Source organism: Pseudorca crassidens, chromosome 6 (genome assembly GCF_039906515.1).
Source record: "Pseudorca crassidens isolate mPseCra1 chromosome 6, mPseCra1.hap1, whole genome shotgun sequence".
Taxonomy (NCBI): Eukaryota; Metazoa; Chordata; class Mammalia; order Artiodactyla; family Delphinidae; genus Pseudorca; species Pseudorca crassidens.
In genome coordinates, this window is record NC_090301.1 from 71,472,320 (window position 1) to 71,490,086 (window position 17,767).

A 17,767-nucleotide genomic window follows, 5' to 3' on the forward strand; every position below is an offset into this window, starting at 1 on the left:
TATAAATCTTGATAGGAATAAATGTGTGTAACTGTTTTTCTAACCAATGTGAGAAATTCTCAAAATAGTGAAATATTTATGTGATGAAACTATATTTGTGCTCCCCAAAAAGCAATGCTATCAACTTGTATATTCTGATTTCCCATATTTTCTTTTGTCTTTTCCTTTTCAGATAACCACATTCTAATATCAGCTTTGGTGATTGCTAGCACAGTAATTTTGACAGTTTTGGGAGCAGTTGTTTGGTTCCTGTACAAAAGAAGTTTGGATTCTGGTTTCACCACAGTTTTTTCAGCTGCACCCCAATCACCTTATAATGATGACTGTGTTTTAGTAGTTGCAGAGGAAAACGAATATGATGTTCAATTCGACTAAGGTTCTGGAAATCTCAGATTAAGACATCAAATACCTTGACAGTGATTCCTATGCAAGATTTTAATATAAAACCTAACAATGAAAATCATGGTTTTTATGATTACCTAATTCCAGTAACGTTCACTATTCTCATGTTATCACTGACTGTGACAAAAATTAATCTTTAGGATTATAAGAACAAAGTTTTTTAAAAAGGAACAATCTTAGATATAATTTAATGGTTTTAACCACCTCCCCAAATGCACCGTTCACTTGAATGAAGGAAAGCTTAAAGCCTGATTTACTATTTATTAATAGTAAATCAGGTAAAAAAAAAAAAAAAAAAAACCCAGTCTACTTGTTTTACCTCCTCCATCTTCCCTCCCAGAGTGAGTTGAACCACCTTGGTTTATAGTTGAATTAAAAAAAAAAAGAAAACTTCTACTTATCATCACTATAATTTTAGCAATCACTAGGCCTTTAGTAATTTCTATGGTCTTGCTCCTTCATCAGTAAGATATGGAGAATAAACCTGACCTTAAGATAGATTCTCTATATTTAGATATCACTTATGCTGGTTACTCTGATAATTCGTCTAATATTTCCATCTTCATGATTTAGTAATGCAGAAAATTTTACAGATTTTTAACACCCCATATGCCATGTAATTATACAGTTTCAGTACTCTTAGAACACTGTTTTGGACCACAAACAAACAGTATTTAGCACTGATAATAAATGGTCAGAATTTCAGTAAGATTTAATAAATTTTGTGAAACAAAAAAAAATTACAGCCATACCAGGAAGGTGTAGAGGAGGCTGGCATTGCGGGTAACTCTTGGGTCATAGTGTCCTTCAAGGATTTTTCTCCTACTGCCATATCTGTTCCTATATATATCTCACGCTCCCCAAGCCTTGATGAAGTTTATCGTTCAATGACATGAAACCTGTGTAAGCAATAACTGCAGAGAAAAACTAAATACTACTGTAGTGATCATGTTCAAAGTTTTCAGTATGTGTATTGTACATTTTAAGACAATGGTGAAATAATCATTTGGGGGGTAAAAAATGAAAATGGAAGAAAGCTGAAACTATGATTTCTTTAGCAACTTAAAAACACAGAATTAGAAAAGATAATGTATGTACTTCACATAAAATTGTATTTACTTTACGTAGAAACTTGGAAGTGCGAGGAAAGTAATCTCTCTCCCTAATGCATATCCCATCATCTATCATCTTATGGGAATACTTTTCATATGGATAGAGACACTATCTCTCAAGGTTGACCAGTGGCAACGAAGTCCTAGCTTGCGCCATCTGTTTCCACTGGCCACCATGAATCAGAAACATCCCTCGTCACAATTAATGGCAGTTTTCTTAATGAGACATGAATAACTGCAAAGTGAATAATGTGACTATGTGGTACTAAAAAACAAACTTTATACTAGGTGTTATTACAAAACAATTATGCTCTGTAAAAGCTTTGAGATTTTGTGTATTGATTGAGATGTCTATTTTATTACTGATAGAGTATTAATAGTGCTGCTAATCGTGAACATTAGACTGGAATTCCTTACTGCTTTTGCTACTCAAATTCTACCACTCCTTTAAGAACTGAGGCCAGCCATCTGTTCCTTAAAGCTTTGTAAGTATCAATCACAGATCTTTACAGTATCTAATACAGTAGCCACTAGCCACATGTGGCTATTTAAATAAAGTTCATTTCCTCAATTGCACTAGCCATATTTCAAATGCTCAGATCACATGCAGTTAGGAGCTACCACGATGGGCAATGCAAATTGTAGAACATTTCCATTATCATAGAAAGTTTCAGTGGACAATGCTGCTCTAGAGTCTCCCCTTCCACTTCTACATAACTAATTTTCTTCAGTTCATTTCAATAACTTCTACCTAATAATGACAGCTCTACCAAAATGGCTGTTTTAACTGATTTAATTTTCCATGTTTGATTTTATTTTCAAACAAGTCCTTAAAGACCCCGGTAATGCAGTGCTAAATCTTAATTCTCTTTATATATCTGAACATCTGTAGTAGGCCCTTGTATCTATTTGGTGGTCAACAGATAACTGAATCATTCAAGTCTGTGTTTATTTTTAATATTAACAGTAACATTAGCATGCCTGTTTATATTCAGAATGTATAAACTGCTTTCTTCAAACATCTTGGTTCTACCCAATAATGACAATGTAATTCTTATGTTTGGCAACTATTACTACTATCATTACTTTTAGCTGCCATTTACTTTAACTACATTTTCTTAGGAATTTGCAATCTTAAATTCTTAGGAACTTGAGTAGTATATGGTCTCTATTTTGTTCAGAATTTAAAAGTGATACCAATGAAAGATTTTTCTTATTCCCTCTAATTCACATTTACAGGACATATGAAGCTAATACAACATTGAAATACTAAGTGGTACAAAGGAACTACAAGAATACTATAAAGCCCAAGCCACTGTCTGTATCTGTCATTTAGCAGTTAATATAGCAAAACCATAAATAAATTGTATGCACACCAATGGAATGTTTTCTACCATTTACTTAAAATTTTTAAATAAAAAATTCTGTGGGTTAAGACACTACATTTTCATGCTGAGTTCTATTAAAAGCATAAATGTTTCAAATTCAAAGCATCCCTAAAGACCTGTAGAATAGATATTACTGACATCCTTAAATTTTGCATATCTGCTTTAAGGAAGGCAACGCAAAGATAACAGGCAGAAGTTGACAGGCAGAAGCTGAACAAATATTTTAGAAACAAACAATTATATTTCATATAAAACGGGATTTAAAATAAGATTCTTGGCTATAAGGTTTGAAGGCTTCTTTGAGCACCAGTTTAAAAGGAAGCATTTCAAACTATAGTAAATCAATCAGTATGCACTTTATTTCAAGCCGAAGTTTTACATTAAGACCAACAATCTGACTGAATGTGGGCAAACTGTTGATTCACATGTGAGAAATTACATGGTTTCTATTTGGGTTCTGAAAAAGTAGCTGGACAAAAGACTTTATTTAACCTGAAACCCACCTGCAGGCGTTTTTAAGTGTATCCTAAGGGTGTTGACAGAGAAAATATACAGTGTTATGGACATATACACAACTCAGGACCACAGTATGGTGAACAGTTAATGTTCATCTCTTCTCTAAAGGTAGTGAAAAATATTAAGTCATCAAATAAATGCTTAGAATTACCAAGGAACAGTTAAAAACGACCAGGATCCAAACAGGTTATTTATATCATATTTATCTATAAAGAAGTGACAACACTAAAAAACACATTGAAAACCAGTGTTTTAAATTCTGAATGTGGGATTTAAAAATATTTAACTTGAGACTGCAATAATATTTTTAACCAAATAGCATCTGACTGGCAATTCTGATATAATTTACAGCTGTAATATTCCTAAAAGGAATATCTACATACTATGGCCTATCAAATATAATCTGCATTTTGCACATCAATACAAAAAGTTATCCATTTGTACACTTTATATATTTTAAAAATTAGACCATTGCTAAGTGAATTTAGAATTCAAATTAAATTTGGAAACCTAATATAATGAATGCTCTTCTTAACTTTCTCCCCATTCTTTTTTTTTTTTAAACACTGGAAGCAAGTGATTATGAAAATGAGACCGCAACTTAAGGCATTTTAAAAAGAAAAATAATTAGGTGCCATTTGGCAATTTATTCTAAAAGCATACTTTGTCCCACTTTTTTCACTAACGAGACTAAAACACCAACCTTTTTTCATAAATATAACTACAGTAATCACAACACAAAAAAGGGCTGTCAGCATTGCTTAGATATTTAAAACAAGGGTAACACTTTCCCCACTCATCTAAAAGAAAAATACTTTTAATTACCAGTTTATAAACATCAGATTCACTGGCCATGTTAAAAGGCCCAGCAGAATTTTAATTCAGCAACACTTGAGAATGAACATATATATACATGCATAATATGTGTGTGTATATATATATATTTTTTCATTCTATATATATATAGACAGTAAATGTATTCAATAGGTATTTCCCCAGAAAATTAATTCATACTTAATTGCCAGTTTTAATAAACACTGTTCACAGATCATCCATTTGTCTCATGTGAAGTTAGGCAATATCAAATGTTCTGTTATGGTCTCCATCTTCTTCAGAATCATCCTCTGAAGCTGCTGAAAGAAAACAGGATGATCAAGAATGATTTTAAGGGGGATGAGAATGGAAGTGTAAGTATGAAGCCAGAACAGCAATGACTTGTACGATAAAAACCCCAATGTAGTATATGCCAGGGTTAGGGCGGTCTGACTGTGGGCGAGGCCCGTCTACAACGCTCGCACCCCCACACTTTTTTCTTGTGTTAGTTTTTATTAAAATGAAAATGTTTAAAAATGTGATCCAAGAACATCTAAAAAGTTTCTGAGATCAATTTGTGTTCATAGTAGCTAATGAGAAATACACTAGAGAAAGAAAGAGTAAACTTAAGGCAAGTGCTCTCACACACCTGAGTAGAATCTGGCTTATTACCGCTGCATGTTTGATGTATCCGATGAGAATGAAAAAAATGTACATAGAATAACAGGTTATGGGTGTTCTTGAAATTTACATCAGAGCTATGTCTATACAATGCCAAGAAAAAGCTCTAGTTAGTCAAAAAAGCTTTATATAGACACAGCCTAAGTTGATATAATTGGATTTAGTAAAAACCTTTTGTTGAGATTATTCCTATGCCTCCACATTGTCAGAAATTTATCACTCTCGCAACATGTCCGACCTCAATTTATTTTAAAGTCATTAGTGGCTCAAGAGTTTAATATAAAACTTCCACGAACGTCTTTAAGAAGGACACAGTAAGTACAAGACTATGTAACTGTCTGCATGTGAAGGAAAACGGAAGTTCACTAAACATCCTACCGGCATTTCCCCTATTATCAAGGGCAGAAAGGTTAAATATACACTCTTCTTGTATTTAATACTGGACAATTTAAGGGCAACCAGCAAATGGAATCAACAAGAAAAAATTATGCAACACGTATAGATGAAACTTCAATCTCCATATATTTACCTTGCAGAAATTTAAAATCCACTTTAAATAAATATCAAGCATATACTTAGCTCATGAAGAGTAAATCCTATGCTTAACTTTTATGCAATATCATGGAGAAATGTTAAACTAAAAAATAAAATAGCTTTTCAGAGAATTTCTCATGTTTTCTATTGGATTAACTCTACAGAACAAAATTCAGTCAGAACCAATTTTCAGAATGTATTAATACTCTAGTACTTAGAAGTTAACTTGTAGCACCCACATCTTTCACTCTCAGTTGAGTCTGGGTATATATTTCAACTTCACCTTTTTCCTCTCATTCACAGGTTGGGAGTAGACCCTCCTATATGTTTAGAAAACTAAATTCTAAATGAGAATGTTAGTTGAAAAAAAACAAGCAATCTGGGGAAAATGTACACTGCAACAAATTACTCTCATCACATTTGACAAAGTATCAATTATAATTTACAAAAGACAGAACTAATCTTTGTACTAGCTAACATGATGGATCTGAACTAAGAAGGAATGAAGGAAAAAAAGATTTACACTAATGAAGTCCCACTTTATTATACCATTTGATTCCTTTATATACCATTTCCACACATACTAACTAAAATTGTGAAAATGCATTACCTAGTTGTACCTCTAATCCTTTTAAAACTTAAAAAAAACCTTACTTCAAAGGATGCTAAGCTTTCTCTAGAGGTAAAAATATTATGCACACTACAGGTTAACAGTCCAAGTATTTTGAAGATGAGTATAGAAGATAATCAATTGGAGAATACATATATAAAAACACTTCAAAGAGTGTACTGGAATCTGATCATGGGATGCCAGTTGCTTTGGGTGAAAAAGCACAATAGGGTAATCTTGGATTCCCAGGAACTGTTCCAGAGCCACCAATATCTGTGCCCACCTGGTATGAAGCACCCTGGAGGTTGTAGGACTTTGAGAAGAGGGTAAGCTGTGCAGATGCCTGTAAAGATTTGGGCATTAAGTGCCTTCACATAGGAGCCCAGGCAGAAGTCCTAAAGCTGGAACGTGATCTTAAGAGATTGGAGCTGCTGGCGGAGCTGGCTGCCTATTAAAGGTCCATGAGGACCTGAACAAGGAGCAAAAAAAAAAAACAAAAAACTATGGCTTCTGTTAGGGACTCAGAATTAGGACTCTTTCACCATTATATTCCTAGAACTGTATATAAACCCAGGGAACACCTTTTATGATCTAACAAAGCTAAAGAACAAGTAAAATTTCACACACAAAAAATCTAAAGAAGTGTGTTTTGATTAGTAGTTAAACGTCTTCTTTTAAAAAAGTGTTAACATTAAAAGCGTTAAAATTAAGGTGATTAAATATATTTTTTTATTTTAAATAAAATACCGATGGTTATAATAACACCCTTCCATACATTAAAATTAATTTAATTTTTAAAAAACAGGCTCTTAAAAAACTAGTGTCAGTTGCCCAACCCATCTTTCCCAAATCAATTATTCTGGTATTATTAAGCCTATAAATGAAGCTCTAATTTGGTAGAAAGAGTATATATATACTTAGGTTTTGCTCTGTGGGTTTAATTTGCAAAAGTAAATTCAACAAGTCTGGGGAGGGGAAATTCCACCTACTTTCGAGATCTTCCATATGTGCCTGAAGAGTTCTTGCAAGGTTAATAAACTAGAAACAATGCAGAAAGAAATACAGTAGTTTAAATGTAGCAAATGGATCTAAAGAGAGAATCAGTATAAGAGATTCATTTCTACTTAAAAGTCAAACATAATTTTAAGCCTTTAAATAGGGGGTCTTTCTCCCCCCACATCAAAACTTACAAGCTTAAGGATATGATTTTTTTTAATGTCTTATATAATCATTATTACCTATGTAAAAATCATATATTAATCATGTAGAAACTGGGAGCAGATATAATATTCTATGAATACCGCTGTCTTCTTGCATTGATATAATACTTCCAAAAACTATGGAGAAAAAAATTAAACCTCTGCATTTTGGACCCAAGTGAACTTTAGTGGTCAATTAAAATAATAAATCAGTATTTTCCTGCCTAGAAGTATTACATTTGACTCCGTACTTTTAAAAAAATCATAAAAGTGACTTCCACTTTAATATTAACTTGTGTATACCTTTTACAAAGGCATGAATTCAACACATATTATTATATACTTTATATGGTTCGTTCACTCTGAAGAGGTAAGTTGCCTGTTTAGAAATCAAGAGCTCTTTGCTCAAATTCTGAAAGCTCTTGATAGTTCGTTCTCTTTTCTCTGAATGATAATAAATCTGTCAACTGGCTCACAGGAATAGTGTTTACATGATTACAGAAAAATGTTCTACCCATATACACTGAATTGGCTATTTGATAATTTTCAAAATATAATGGAAACATTATACCTCACCATAAACTCTACTAAATTTTCATCACCAAGAGAATATCTATATAAAAAATAGTTTGAAGGATATGTTTACGAATACATTTCAAGATAGTAGGTGTTCAGAATGCTACTGTAATGAGATATAGACTCTAGTCCCCACTACATAAAATGGGCAAGGCAGTATAAATTTCCATAACAGTACCATTTAATTAAAAATACCTAACAAACAGCTAGCTTAAGTGTTAAATTAAGGCAATAGGGTATAGACTAAATACCAAATAGTCCAGATCTTAAGTAGTTTGAAATATGGAGGCTTAAAAACTACTACACTGGTAATCTTTTACAAGATAGTAACAAATAAATTGAAGTTAATTTCCCATACTCTTTCAGTTTTTGGAGTTCAATTTCAGGTTTCTAAGTTAAAATACTGAGTCTTGTTTTTGTTTTTTAATTAAAAAGAGCACTTTCCTTAGTACTTCCAATTCTGTCCCCATTTTTCACTGAAATATATTCCAATCACCTTCAAGAGCTAGAAAATTACTTCTTTTTCTAAAACAGCTTTATGAGAAAATAAGGCTGCTTGATAAAGAGGTAAGGCAGACAGCAATTTCTATTAAATCTACAGTACCTTTAATTTTAAGAAAGATTTTAATGTAAGAACTCCCCAAAGGAAATAGACTGTGAACATATAAAACAATCTGCTTTCCAAAGCAAACACTTGTTGCATCACATCCTCCCTTTTCCCCTGCTCCAAGGTTACTTACTCGGACACGTGTGCTTGGTTCATTCGTATTTCCCATCATATCAGAAAAGCTTTGTTCGCACAAGTGCAGTAACACAACTAGGTAGAGACCAGAGCTGATAAACTCATACTCAGCCTTCAAAAGGGAAGCAAACGAGAAAAAGAATATGGAGAATGAAAAATTAATAGACAAAGAGATTGACATCCAAAGTATACTGAGAAACTAGAGAAAATGTATTCATATCCAGTCTTAGTAAGAGATACAGCATCATCCATTAAACCAAGAAATAAAAAGTCACGCTCCATAATTTCATAATTTTACTAATGCTGTAAGGTGTACAAATAGGTGTGTGAATATCCTCTTTATTTTCATACAGTCTTCTTTTATGTAATTTATATAAAAGTGGGACTTTTAACTCATTTGATGGTAGAATGAATGCTCTGGTTCTATCAAGTTATAATGAGCCTAACAGATTTTATTAATACAAATGGCTACAAATGTTTACTTAAAATTATCATTTCATCTATAGCTAAATCAATAAATTATACAATTAAAACCTAGTCAAATGGGTCAAGTGTCTATTACATAATATAATTAACTTTAAGGCAACAGCAGATATAAAAATGAACTAATAAAGGTAATAGAGTAACTGTTCTTCGTATCATTCACATAGAAATTTATAGTGGGTAAAAACTGTCCTTTGGTTCAAAATTGTTGTTCTGAAGCTAAGAATACAAGTCATGAATATAGTGTTATTAAAAACCTAATCTGTCCTGTAATTTTTATACAGTGAACTACCTGTAAGTTGTACCATTTTTGGCAATTAACTCATCTGAAGTTAAGAACTATATGTTCTTAGTAACAACTTCAGCAAGTAACGGGTTATCAGATTCCACAGAGCATTCAAGAAATCTGAAATTGACTTATTAAAACTTTCTTTAAATCTTCACTTACTTTTCTTATTTTTAACTTAAAAGGAAATAAATTTATGTCCTCAAAATTTTAAAAAAAATTTTAATGCTTATCACCTTGAAAAAATTGAAGCTACTGGACAATGAGGAAATAAACTGCATTAAACTAATCATTTCAAATGAGAGTAGTTCTTGGGCCCCCAGAATCCAAGATTCACACAGAACAAAGAAGTTAAAGCCAGGAAGCTAAATCAAGACTGTCATTGCTTTTTCAATGACTCCACCTAATATTTCCTCACACTTAAATTATTTAAGATTGTGGGTCATTAAATCCTTGGAGAACCATGAAAACATTCCTGGTTGAATTGAAATGCCAAAGAACCACCTTTAAGAGACATGATGGAGCACCTAGAGAAGGAAGAATGGCAGACGAAAACCATCCTTTGAAATCTACTCTCATTTTGAAAAGATGAAAAAAAAATTTTTTTCTTTCCATCATTCTATTTTTACATACTCTTTCCCCCGTTCTTTAAAATACCAATGCTCAGCTATCTAGAAAGACTCCTTAGGGATTGAAGACAACTCCTTGCTGAAAACACTATTCTCTTTGGACAAGTGGCTCATTAAAGAATAAAGTAATAATTAGTATGAATAGCATCTATGCTACATCAATTGCCTTAATGGTTCATTAATTAAATCAGTGATTCTTAACCTGGATCTAAGTAATCAGCTTCAAAGGATCTGGGAATCCCTTAAATCATCTACAAATATTGTGTCTTTGTATATTTTGTTAGGAGTGTGATTTTAATCAGATTTTCAAAGGGTATTCATTATTCCCACATTTTAAAAGTAAAGGGTATCCATAAAAGATCATGTTGCTTGATTCCATTTATATGAAATATCCATAATGGATAAATCCAGAGAGACAGAAGGCAGTTGGAGGTTGCCGAAGGAAGCAGGGGACAGGGAGCAACTGGCTAACGGGTACAGGATTTTCTTTAGGAGAGATGAAAGTGTCTTGGAAGTAGATGGCGGTGGTGGTTGCACAACATCGCAAATATACCAAATTGTTCACTTTAAAATGATTTTTATGTTTATGTGAACTTTACCTCTATCAAAAAAAGGGGGGTGTCCACTACTCCTTTAAGTGTTTTTCAAGCATTCATGCATTCTCCCACCATCATATCTCTTTTTATAACAATTATGCTAAGCACACTTGGAGAGTACGGTTCTTGAGTCATCCTTGTAATCTCCTTTAACATCTTTTTTCCCCAGAATTTTCCTTTAGGAGGAAGAAAAGGGGGATAATATTGAACTCTTCATTCTACCTATCTAAGCATCTCAAAAATTTTTTTTAATTTAAAGCTTCAAGAAACAAAAATTAGTGACCAAATCATTATTAGGAGGAAAACATTTATCAATAATACCCCAAAATCTGAGAAATGAGAATATTTGAAAAAAAATTTAATAAGATCAGATTATTCATTATATGAATAGACTATAATGACACAAATACTAAAAGAAAGAGGTTTATAAACAATGTGAACTTGGAATAAAAGATTTCATAAGTTGTTCAACATAAAGTTGGAGGTAGGAATGAGGAGAGTGGAGGGAACCAGGATAGTAGAAGAACACGGGGGCAGATAGGCACATAAAAAGCTATTCCTAACATTAAAAAAAATGAAGGGAGGAAGGGAGGGACGGAGGGAGGAAGGAAGGAAGAAAGAGGATGAAGATACAGGGCTTGGTGTTTCAAAAATGTTCTAGGACTAAGAGGTATTCACAACTAAGACAGCTCTTAGCATGCCTATTTGGGGACCCCTTAGTAAGCCTTTATTTTCACTTTTATTTAGCAACCATATAATAAATTTTACCTTAATTTTAAAACTGTGACTTGCTTTTTTGCCTTTCACTTTCAAAAAGTTATAGGAAAGTAAAGAAAAATGATAAAATCATACCTAATGCAGTAAAAGAAAATTGTTGTTATTATTTTAATGCAGGTTTTCTGACCATGATTTAATCTTTTCTTCAAGAGTTGTCCTTTAAGCACAGAATAGACACTTACCAAAGTAAATTAGGCAAAATATACTAACTTGTTCATTTGCATGAGCTCTATGTAGTTCATGAATATCAAAATCCTCCAGGTTAAGCTGCAACTTCTCTTTACAGAGTTCACAGGTGGTTACAGCCTCTAGCGAAGAACCTAGTAAAAAATTACAAGTAAAGCTTAATTTTGCAGGGTCACCACAAAACATTTTTCCTTGTAGGTTTAAGCTTGGAATACAGAAAACTGAAAGGAAGGCAGGGAGGAAGAGATAGCAGGGAGACTGTGCTACGACCATAAACCAGTAATGTCTCCTAAAATATCAATCAGTAACACCTGATGTGCATGTCAAGTCCTACTCTGTGGTACCTAAGCCTCCACCCATTATTTGTGGTTCAGCCCACCAGATGCTCATACATTTTGATATGGGAAGCTGACAATGGAATGTTATCTGTACTTCCTACTTCCTCAAGTACTCTGGCAAGATGCCAAGAAAACATGGTATCTAAAACAACTAGTTACATATACTCAGGCTAGCATCTTTAATGTGACAACATATACTAAGACCTTCTGTGGTCTAAGAAATGTGTCTTCCCTGCAGGATAGAAGGCAAAAAAAGGGATCCACCTTTGTTCAGATAAAAACAGCCCCCCTCCGCCATGAAAAGAATGAAGTCCTTATACATGCTACAACTAAGTAAAACAAGGCACAAATAAGATACAAAAAGGACAAATGTTGTATGATTCCACTTGTAAGAAATATGTAGAATAAACAAATTCACAGAGAAAGTAGATCAGAAGTTAGCAGGGGCTGGGGAGGAGGGGGAGAAGGGTGTTAGTGCTTAATGGGTATAACATTTCTGATTAGGATGACTTAAAAGTTTTGTAAATAAATAGTGGTGATGATCACAAAACATTTGGAATATACTTAATGTCACTGAATTATATACTTAGGATTGGTTAAAAGGGCAAATTTCATGCTATATCAATTTATATTTTACCACAATTAAATAAAATTCCGTCTGTCCTATAGGCACTCAACATTTGGTTACTCCTAAGCTTCTGGCTCCAATTAAGTAAGTCTTGTCTAATTAAATAAATAGACATTTTCCCCCTTGTGTTTATTTTTAGACAGGGTTTTAAAATGAAAAAATGTACTAAAAATTAGAGCAAGTCATGTGCATAAACAAGATAAAGATTTAGATTCAATTTAACTAACATTTACTGAGTGTTTGTTATGTGCCAAAATAGATTAGAAGTTCTGGAGATTCAGGATAAGTCCATAGTATTATGACCTGATGGAGAATATAAATAATGTGAAACTTCAGAAGGCTTTCTCTTATCAGACATTTATTCTCTGATTCAGAAGCAGGAAAAAATGTGATGGTCATAAAATATGGACACTGGATATCATTAAAACAAAGTCTTTCACATCTTAGGGTTTCATTTTTCTCTTCCACGGAACAAGTGACCTACAGAAGTTGTTCAAAAAGGCCATACGCAGATGGGAGGAACCCATTTATCCCTACAATCTTTAATCCAGGACTCTGTCCTTTACACCCCACCTCATTCAGTAGGCCCTGACTGCATTTGCCTAAACTTGTACTAGACGTATTCTATTCATCTTTGAACATCGTGTAGAGTTTTAACAGTCCATATATAGTAGCTGCCTAATAAATGTTGAAATGAATCTCTACCAGAGAATCACCTACCAGATGGGGGGTCTTTATGTAAATACGAGAAAGCCTTGTGGAAACTTAAAAGGAAGGTTCAGTTCTTGAGATCTTAACATTCATTTGACCATGAATACTTATTATTACCTTTAAAACCTGTTTAATTGAGTACTTACTATGAGTCCAATACTGTGAGAAACTATTCATAAACATCATCTCATTTGACCATAACAACAAGCTATTACTCAATTTTATTCATGATGAAACTGAGGCTCAATCCCAGACCTACTTAAAAATGTTTAGGAATGGATGTGAGGCATCTATATTTTTAAAAACTCCAATGGTTAATATTTTGATCAGCAACCAGGGTTCAGAACCAATGTTAAAAGAGACTTACTCAAAAACCTATAGTTAAGTGTTGGAGTCAATATTCCAACCTAAGCATGTCTAACTCCAAAAATCCAATGTTCTTAGACAATATATTGTGTTATCTGTTTTCCTGCCTACATAATACTAACAATCCAATTGCAAATATAACAGAAGGTGAGTCAAGTTGTTTTTCATTTTGGTAATACCTAACATCTCTGGACCCTTGCTAAGTGTCAAGAACCATGCTGAGCACTCATTTTATCTTAATAACACCCCAGGGTGGTGACTAATAAAGCCTATGAGGCTGTCATAACACTATACAGCCAAGAAGAGGCTGCTACAGGTAAGACAGCCCTATCCCACAGGTTCGGGAGCAGGTTAGGTTACAAGAAAAGATAACCCCCTACCCCAAGGAGGCCTTTGCTAACCTTGCTGCAGGAAAAAAGTTTCCCACTAGCCTCGTAATCTCCAGTTTGAATAGGTTACTCAAACTCCTCCAACAGATTATTAAAATTAATACCATCATACCTCACAACCTGTTTGCCTATGCTACCCAGCTATCATCATCAGACTGTCCTTTTCACACAATTATGTACATTTATTACTCTGGTCTAATTTCCCACCCTACTAGTCACATTCTTACCCTACGAGTAACATTTCACTAGGTCCTCTGGTACTTATAGTCTAACATTAAATTCCTCTTAACCAATCTCCTTTACGAATTATCTCTTCAACTGCAAGCCTGAACCACAGTGCCTCACAAACTGATACATACTCTTCTGCAGCCATTTTTTCCCCCACAATGCTTTGTACCTCAGGACCAAGAAATAGGGATAGATGCCCCCTCCCCACACCTATTGCTGTTTTGAAACTCTAAGTCCCTCCTCATTCATTAATGACTTTAGCACGTCTCTTCTTTACCCAGCTTATTTCTTGGCTATTTCAACATGCACATAAGACCACATTTGATTCTGACTTCCTCAACATCCCTGCTTCCAATATTACCCTTCCCCACCTAAGCCACCTACTTTATGGTCATACCCTTGACCCTGTCATTGCAGTGTACTACTGCACTACTCCTAAAATCCGTATTTTAAGCATCGTCTCCTGTGCACCTACAACTTTTCATCATTTTAGCTCACCTACTCTGGCAATTCTCTTCAATGTCACTGAGATTCAGAGACACTGACCCTACCACTTCTCGCTATCCACTTCCTAATGTCCTTACTCCCTTCCTTATTTTGTCTAATTTCTAGGCTTACCACAACTACAGCCTTATAACACCCTTAACTCCCTTCATCATACTTGCCTGGCAAAGGTCCCAAACCCATCAAACTCAAATCCTCATCTGTATCCAAGTACCTGAAAACTGCTTCTTAAAAAAATGTACATGTATCCCAATCCCACTTTTAAATCATATTCATGGCCACAGATTTTTATGGACATTAGTACTACCTGAAAACCCTGAAAGCATTTTAGAATGTTATTTTCCCCACACATGAAAATCTCTTAACCCATCCCCTCATCAGCTAAAGACCTTACTAAGAAAACAAGCAATTATATAGGAATTCAAGCACCTTCTCACCAAAGCAACAATCTGATCAATAATCCATATCTACACTAGCTTTCTAGCGATGAAGTACCCTTTTTCCTATTAAAGGCTAACTACTCAACTTGTGCTCTGGATCCCATCTTTCCCTTCCCTTTTTTTTTTGCGGTACGCGGGCCTCTCACCGCGGGTACGCAGGCCTCTCCCGTTGTGGAGCACAGGCTCCGGACGCGCAGGCTCAGCGGCCATGGCTCACGGGCCCAGCCGCTTTGCGGCATGTGGAATCTTCCCGGACCAGGGCACGAACCCGTGTCCCCTGCATCGGCAGGCAGACTCTCAACCACTGCGCCACCAGGGAAGCCCTCCCTTCCCTTTTCATAATTTTTTTTCTCTCCATTGTATCTCTTGTTAAAATAAAAAATGCCCTCAAATTTCTACCTCGAAACAAAAACAAAACAAAAACATGTACCATGACCCCATATAACTCTCCAATTCCTACTGTGTCTCCAATCTCCTTGACAGTAAAGCTTATTGTAAGAGGGCGTCTATGCTGCTGCTTCCCCAGTCTTACTCAGCTCAATTTAATCATAAAGACACCTCCCCACCACCTCCCCAGCACTGAAGTCACCAAGGTCATCCATGCTACCAAATCCAGCTGTCATTTCTTTGTTCCTTTTTTTTTTTTTTTTTTTTAAGATGTACCTGGGCCTCTCACTGTTGTGGCCTCTCCCATTGCGGAGCACAGGCTCCGGACGCGCAGGCTCAGCGGCCATGGCTCATGGGCCCAGCCGCTCCGCAGCATGTGGGATCTTCGTGGACCGGGGCAGGAACCCGCGTCCCCTGCATCGGCAGGCGGACTCTCAACCACTGCGCCACCAGGGAAGCCCCATTTCTTTGTTCTTATCTCTTTGTTCTGATTTCTTTGCAGTACCTGACAGGGTTGGTTACACCCTCTTAAAACATTTTCTTCTTCTGGCTTGCACAACACTACATTTTCTCAGTTTTCTTCATACCAGACTGAGGCTGCTCCTCAAATCTCCTTCTCTGTTCCCACTAAGCGTTTGGGTGCCTCAGGGTTCTGCCCTTGGGCTCATTTTTTTAATATCTGCTCTTGCTCAAGTGACCTTACTTAATCTCAAATCTTAAAATATTACGTGATCATGATTCCTAAAACTGTTATTTTCTGCGCTAAAACCCCTGAAACATCACGCCTGTCTTGCTAACTGCCCATAACCATTTCCATATGGTTATTTAATAAACAGTTCAAATACAATATTTCTAAAACAGAACTACGTTTCCTCTCCCAAATTTATTCTATTCTGTCTTCTTTATTTGCAGTAAATGGCCCCACCATTTATTTAGTTGCTCAAGGCAAAAATATGAGCTTCGCTAAGTGTTCTTTCTCCTTCACTCCACCACATCCAATCCACTGGCGAGTCTTATAGAATCTACCTCCAAAACATACCAGAATCCCTCATCCATTTCTACCACCACCATCACTACCTCTTGTAAAGACAGACTCCTGGTTGGTCAACACAATAGATTCCCGGTTGACCTCCCTGCTTCTACTCTTGTCCCACTGAACTCCACTCTTCACAGAGCAGCCAAAACATAAATAAGATCATTTCACTCCCCTGACCTTCAGTGGCTTCCCACGACACTTACCTAAAAATCTAAGCTTCTGACATTAACTCTCAAAGTCCTAAATGAGCTAGCCTCTGCTAATCTCTCTTACCTCAACTTATCACCCCTCTCCTTTCCCACTAATTATATTCCAGCCATGCTGGGCCTTCATTCAATTCCTCAAACACACCTAAGTCATTCCCGCCTTAAAGTCTCTGTACTAGTTGTTCTGTGTGCTGGAATGCTTTTCCTTTCATTCTAGAATAGCTAGCTCCTCTTCGTTCAAGTATAAATGTCCTCACCTCAACAAGGCATTCCTTTAACACGTAATCCCACCAGGAGAGCAAGTGCCTTGTCTGTCTTGTTCTCTGTATCCCACATCTAGAACAATGCCTGGCTCCATAACAGGCACCTAATAAACGACTCCCTACAGTAATCTTATTGCTGCATAGCAACATTACAGACAATAAAACTTTCTCAAGGACACATAGTTGGTAAACAGTAAGAATATTTCTTTGATTCAAAAAGATATTGCATGATGTAAGGGTTACCAACAATAACAAATTACAGTTGCATTATACATGTATGACAGTAGATTGTTCAGTAAATGAAATATAAGAAACACTATTATACGTTAAATTTATGAAGACTAATGCTCTTCAATGCTTTTGCTTCAAAAAATGATTGATGCTTTTGATAAGAGTATAAATTTGACAATCAATAAATTATAACCATATTTGTTAATTAAAATGCATACATACGTGCATCTCTTGAAAAAACTGTGAAAACAAAATACACAAAAGGGTAAATCTTACCAGAGTTAATTTTGGCCTGTAACCATTTTTTCATACACTCTTGGTGGACATATTGCAAACTTCCTGTGCACTTGCATGGCTCTATCAGCAAGTTAGAGGATGATGCAGCTGCCATCTGACAAATTCTACATAAATCACCTTCTTCTTCTTCAGAGTCCTCTAAAAGGAGGCTGGAAAAGAAGGTACATTTCCTAAACAGAGCTATCAAAACCATCCTGGTTGGTCATTTCCAAT

The 17,767-nt window shown here is 35.2% G+C and overlaps 2 protein-coding genes across 7 annotated transcripts in view; one reads left to right on the forward strand and one right to left on the reverse strand.

Annotated features, from left to right (window-relative positions):
* The window catches only part of LOC137226615 (CD302 antigen), a 131,501-nt gene extending 128,545 nt beyond the window's left edge, over positions 1-2,956 (forward strand). For 2 of the 3 annotated variants that reach the window (XM_067741808.1, XM_067741809.1), the window contains one exon: positions 173-2,893. In XM_067741808.1, the coding sequence (XP_067597909.1) occupies positions 173-375 (203 nt within the window). In that variant the 3' untranslated portion in view covers positions 376-2,893. Of the gene's footprint in view, positions 1-172 lie in introns of all 3 variants that reach the window. The other variant, XM_067741810.1, reaches the window with a different exon arrangement.
* A 283-nt stretch (positions 2,957-3,239) lies between these two features.
* MARCHF7 (membrane associated ring-CH-type finger 7) overlaps positions 3,240-17,767 on the reverse strand; it is a 48,604-nt gene continuing 34,076 nt past the window's right edge. For 2 of the 4 annotated variants that reach the window (XR_010944430.1, XR_010944429.1), the window contains 6 exons: positions 17,534-17,703; positions 11,555-11,664; positions 8,572-8,685; positions 7,046-7,094; positions 6,340-6,525; positions 3,240-4,548 (listed from right to left, as the gene is read on the reverse strand). Coding sequence is in view for 2 of the 4 variants with exons in the window: in XM_067741811.1 (XP_067597912.1) it covers positions 4,490-4,548; positions 7,046-7,094; positions 8,572-8,685; positions 11,555-11,664; positions 17,534-17,703 (502 nt within the window). In the remaining 2 variants the exon portion in view is untranslated. The remainder of the gene's footprint in view (positions 4,549-6,339; positions 6,526-7,045; positions 7,095-8,571; positions 8,686-11,554; positions 11,665-17,533; positions 17,704-17,767) is intronic. The other 2 variants (XM_067741811.1, XM_067741812.1) reach the window with 2 other exon arrangements.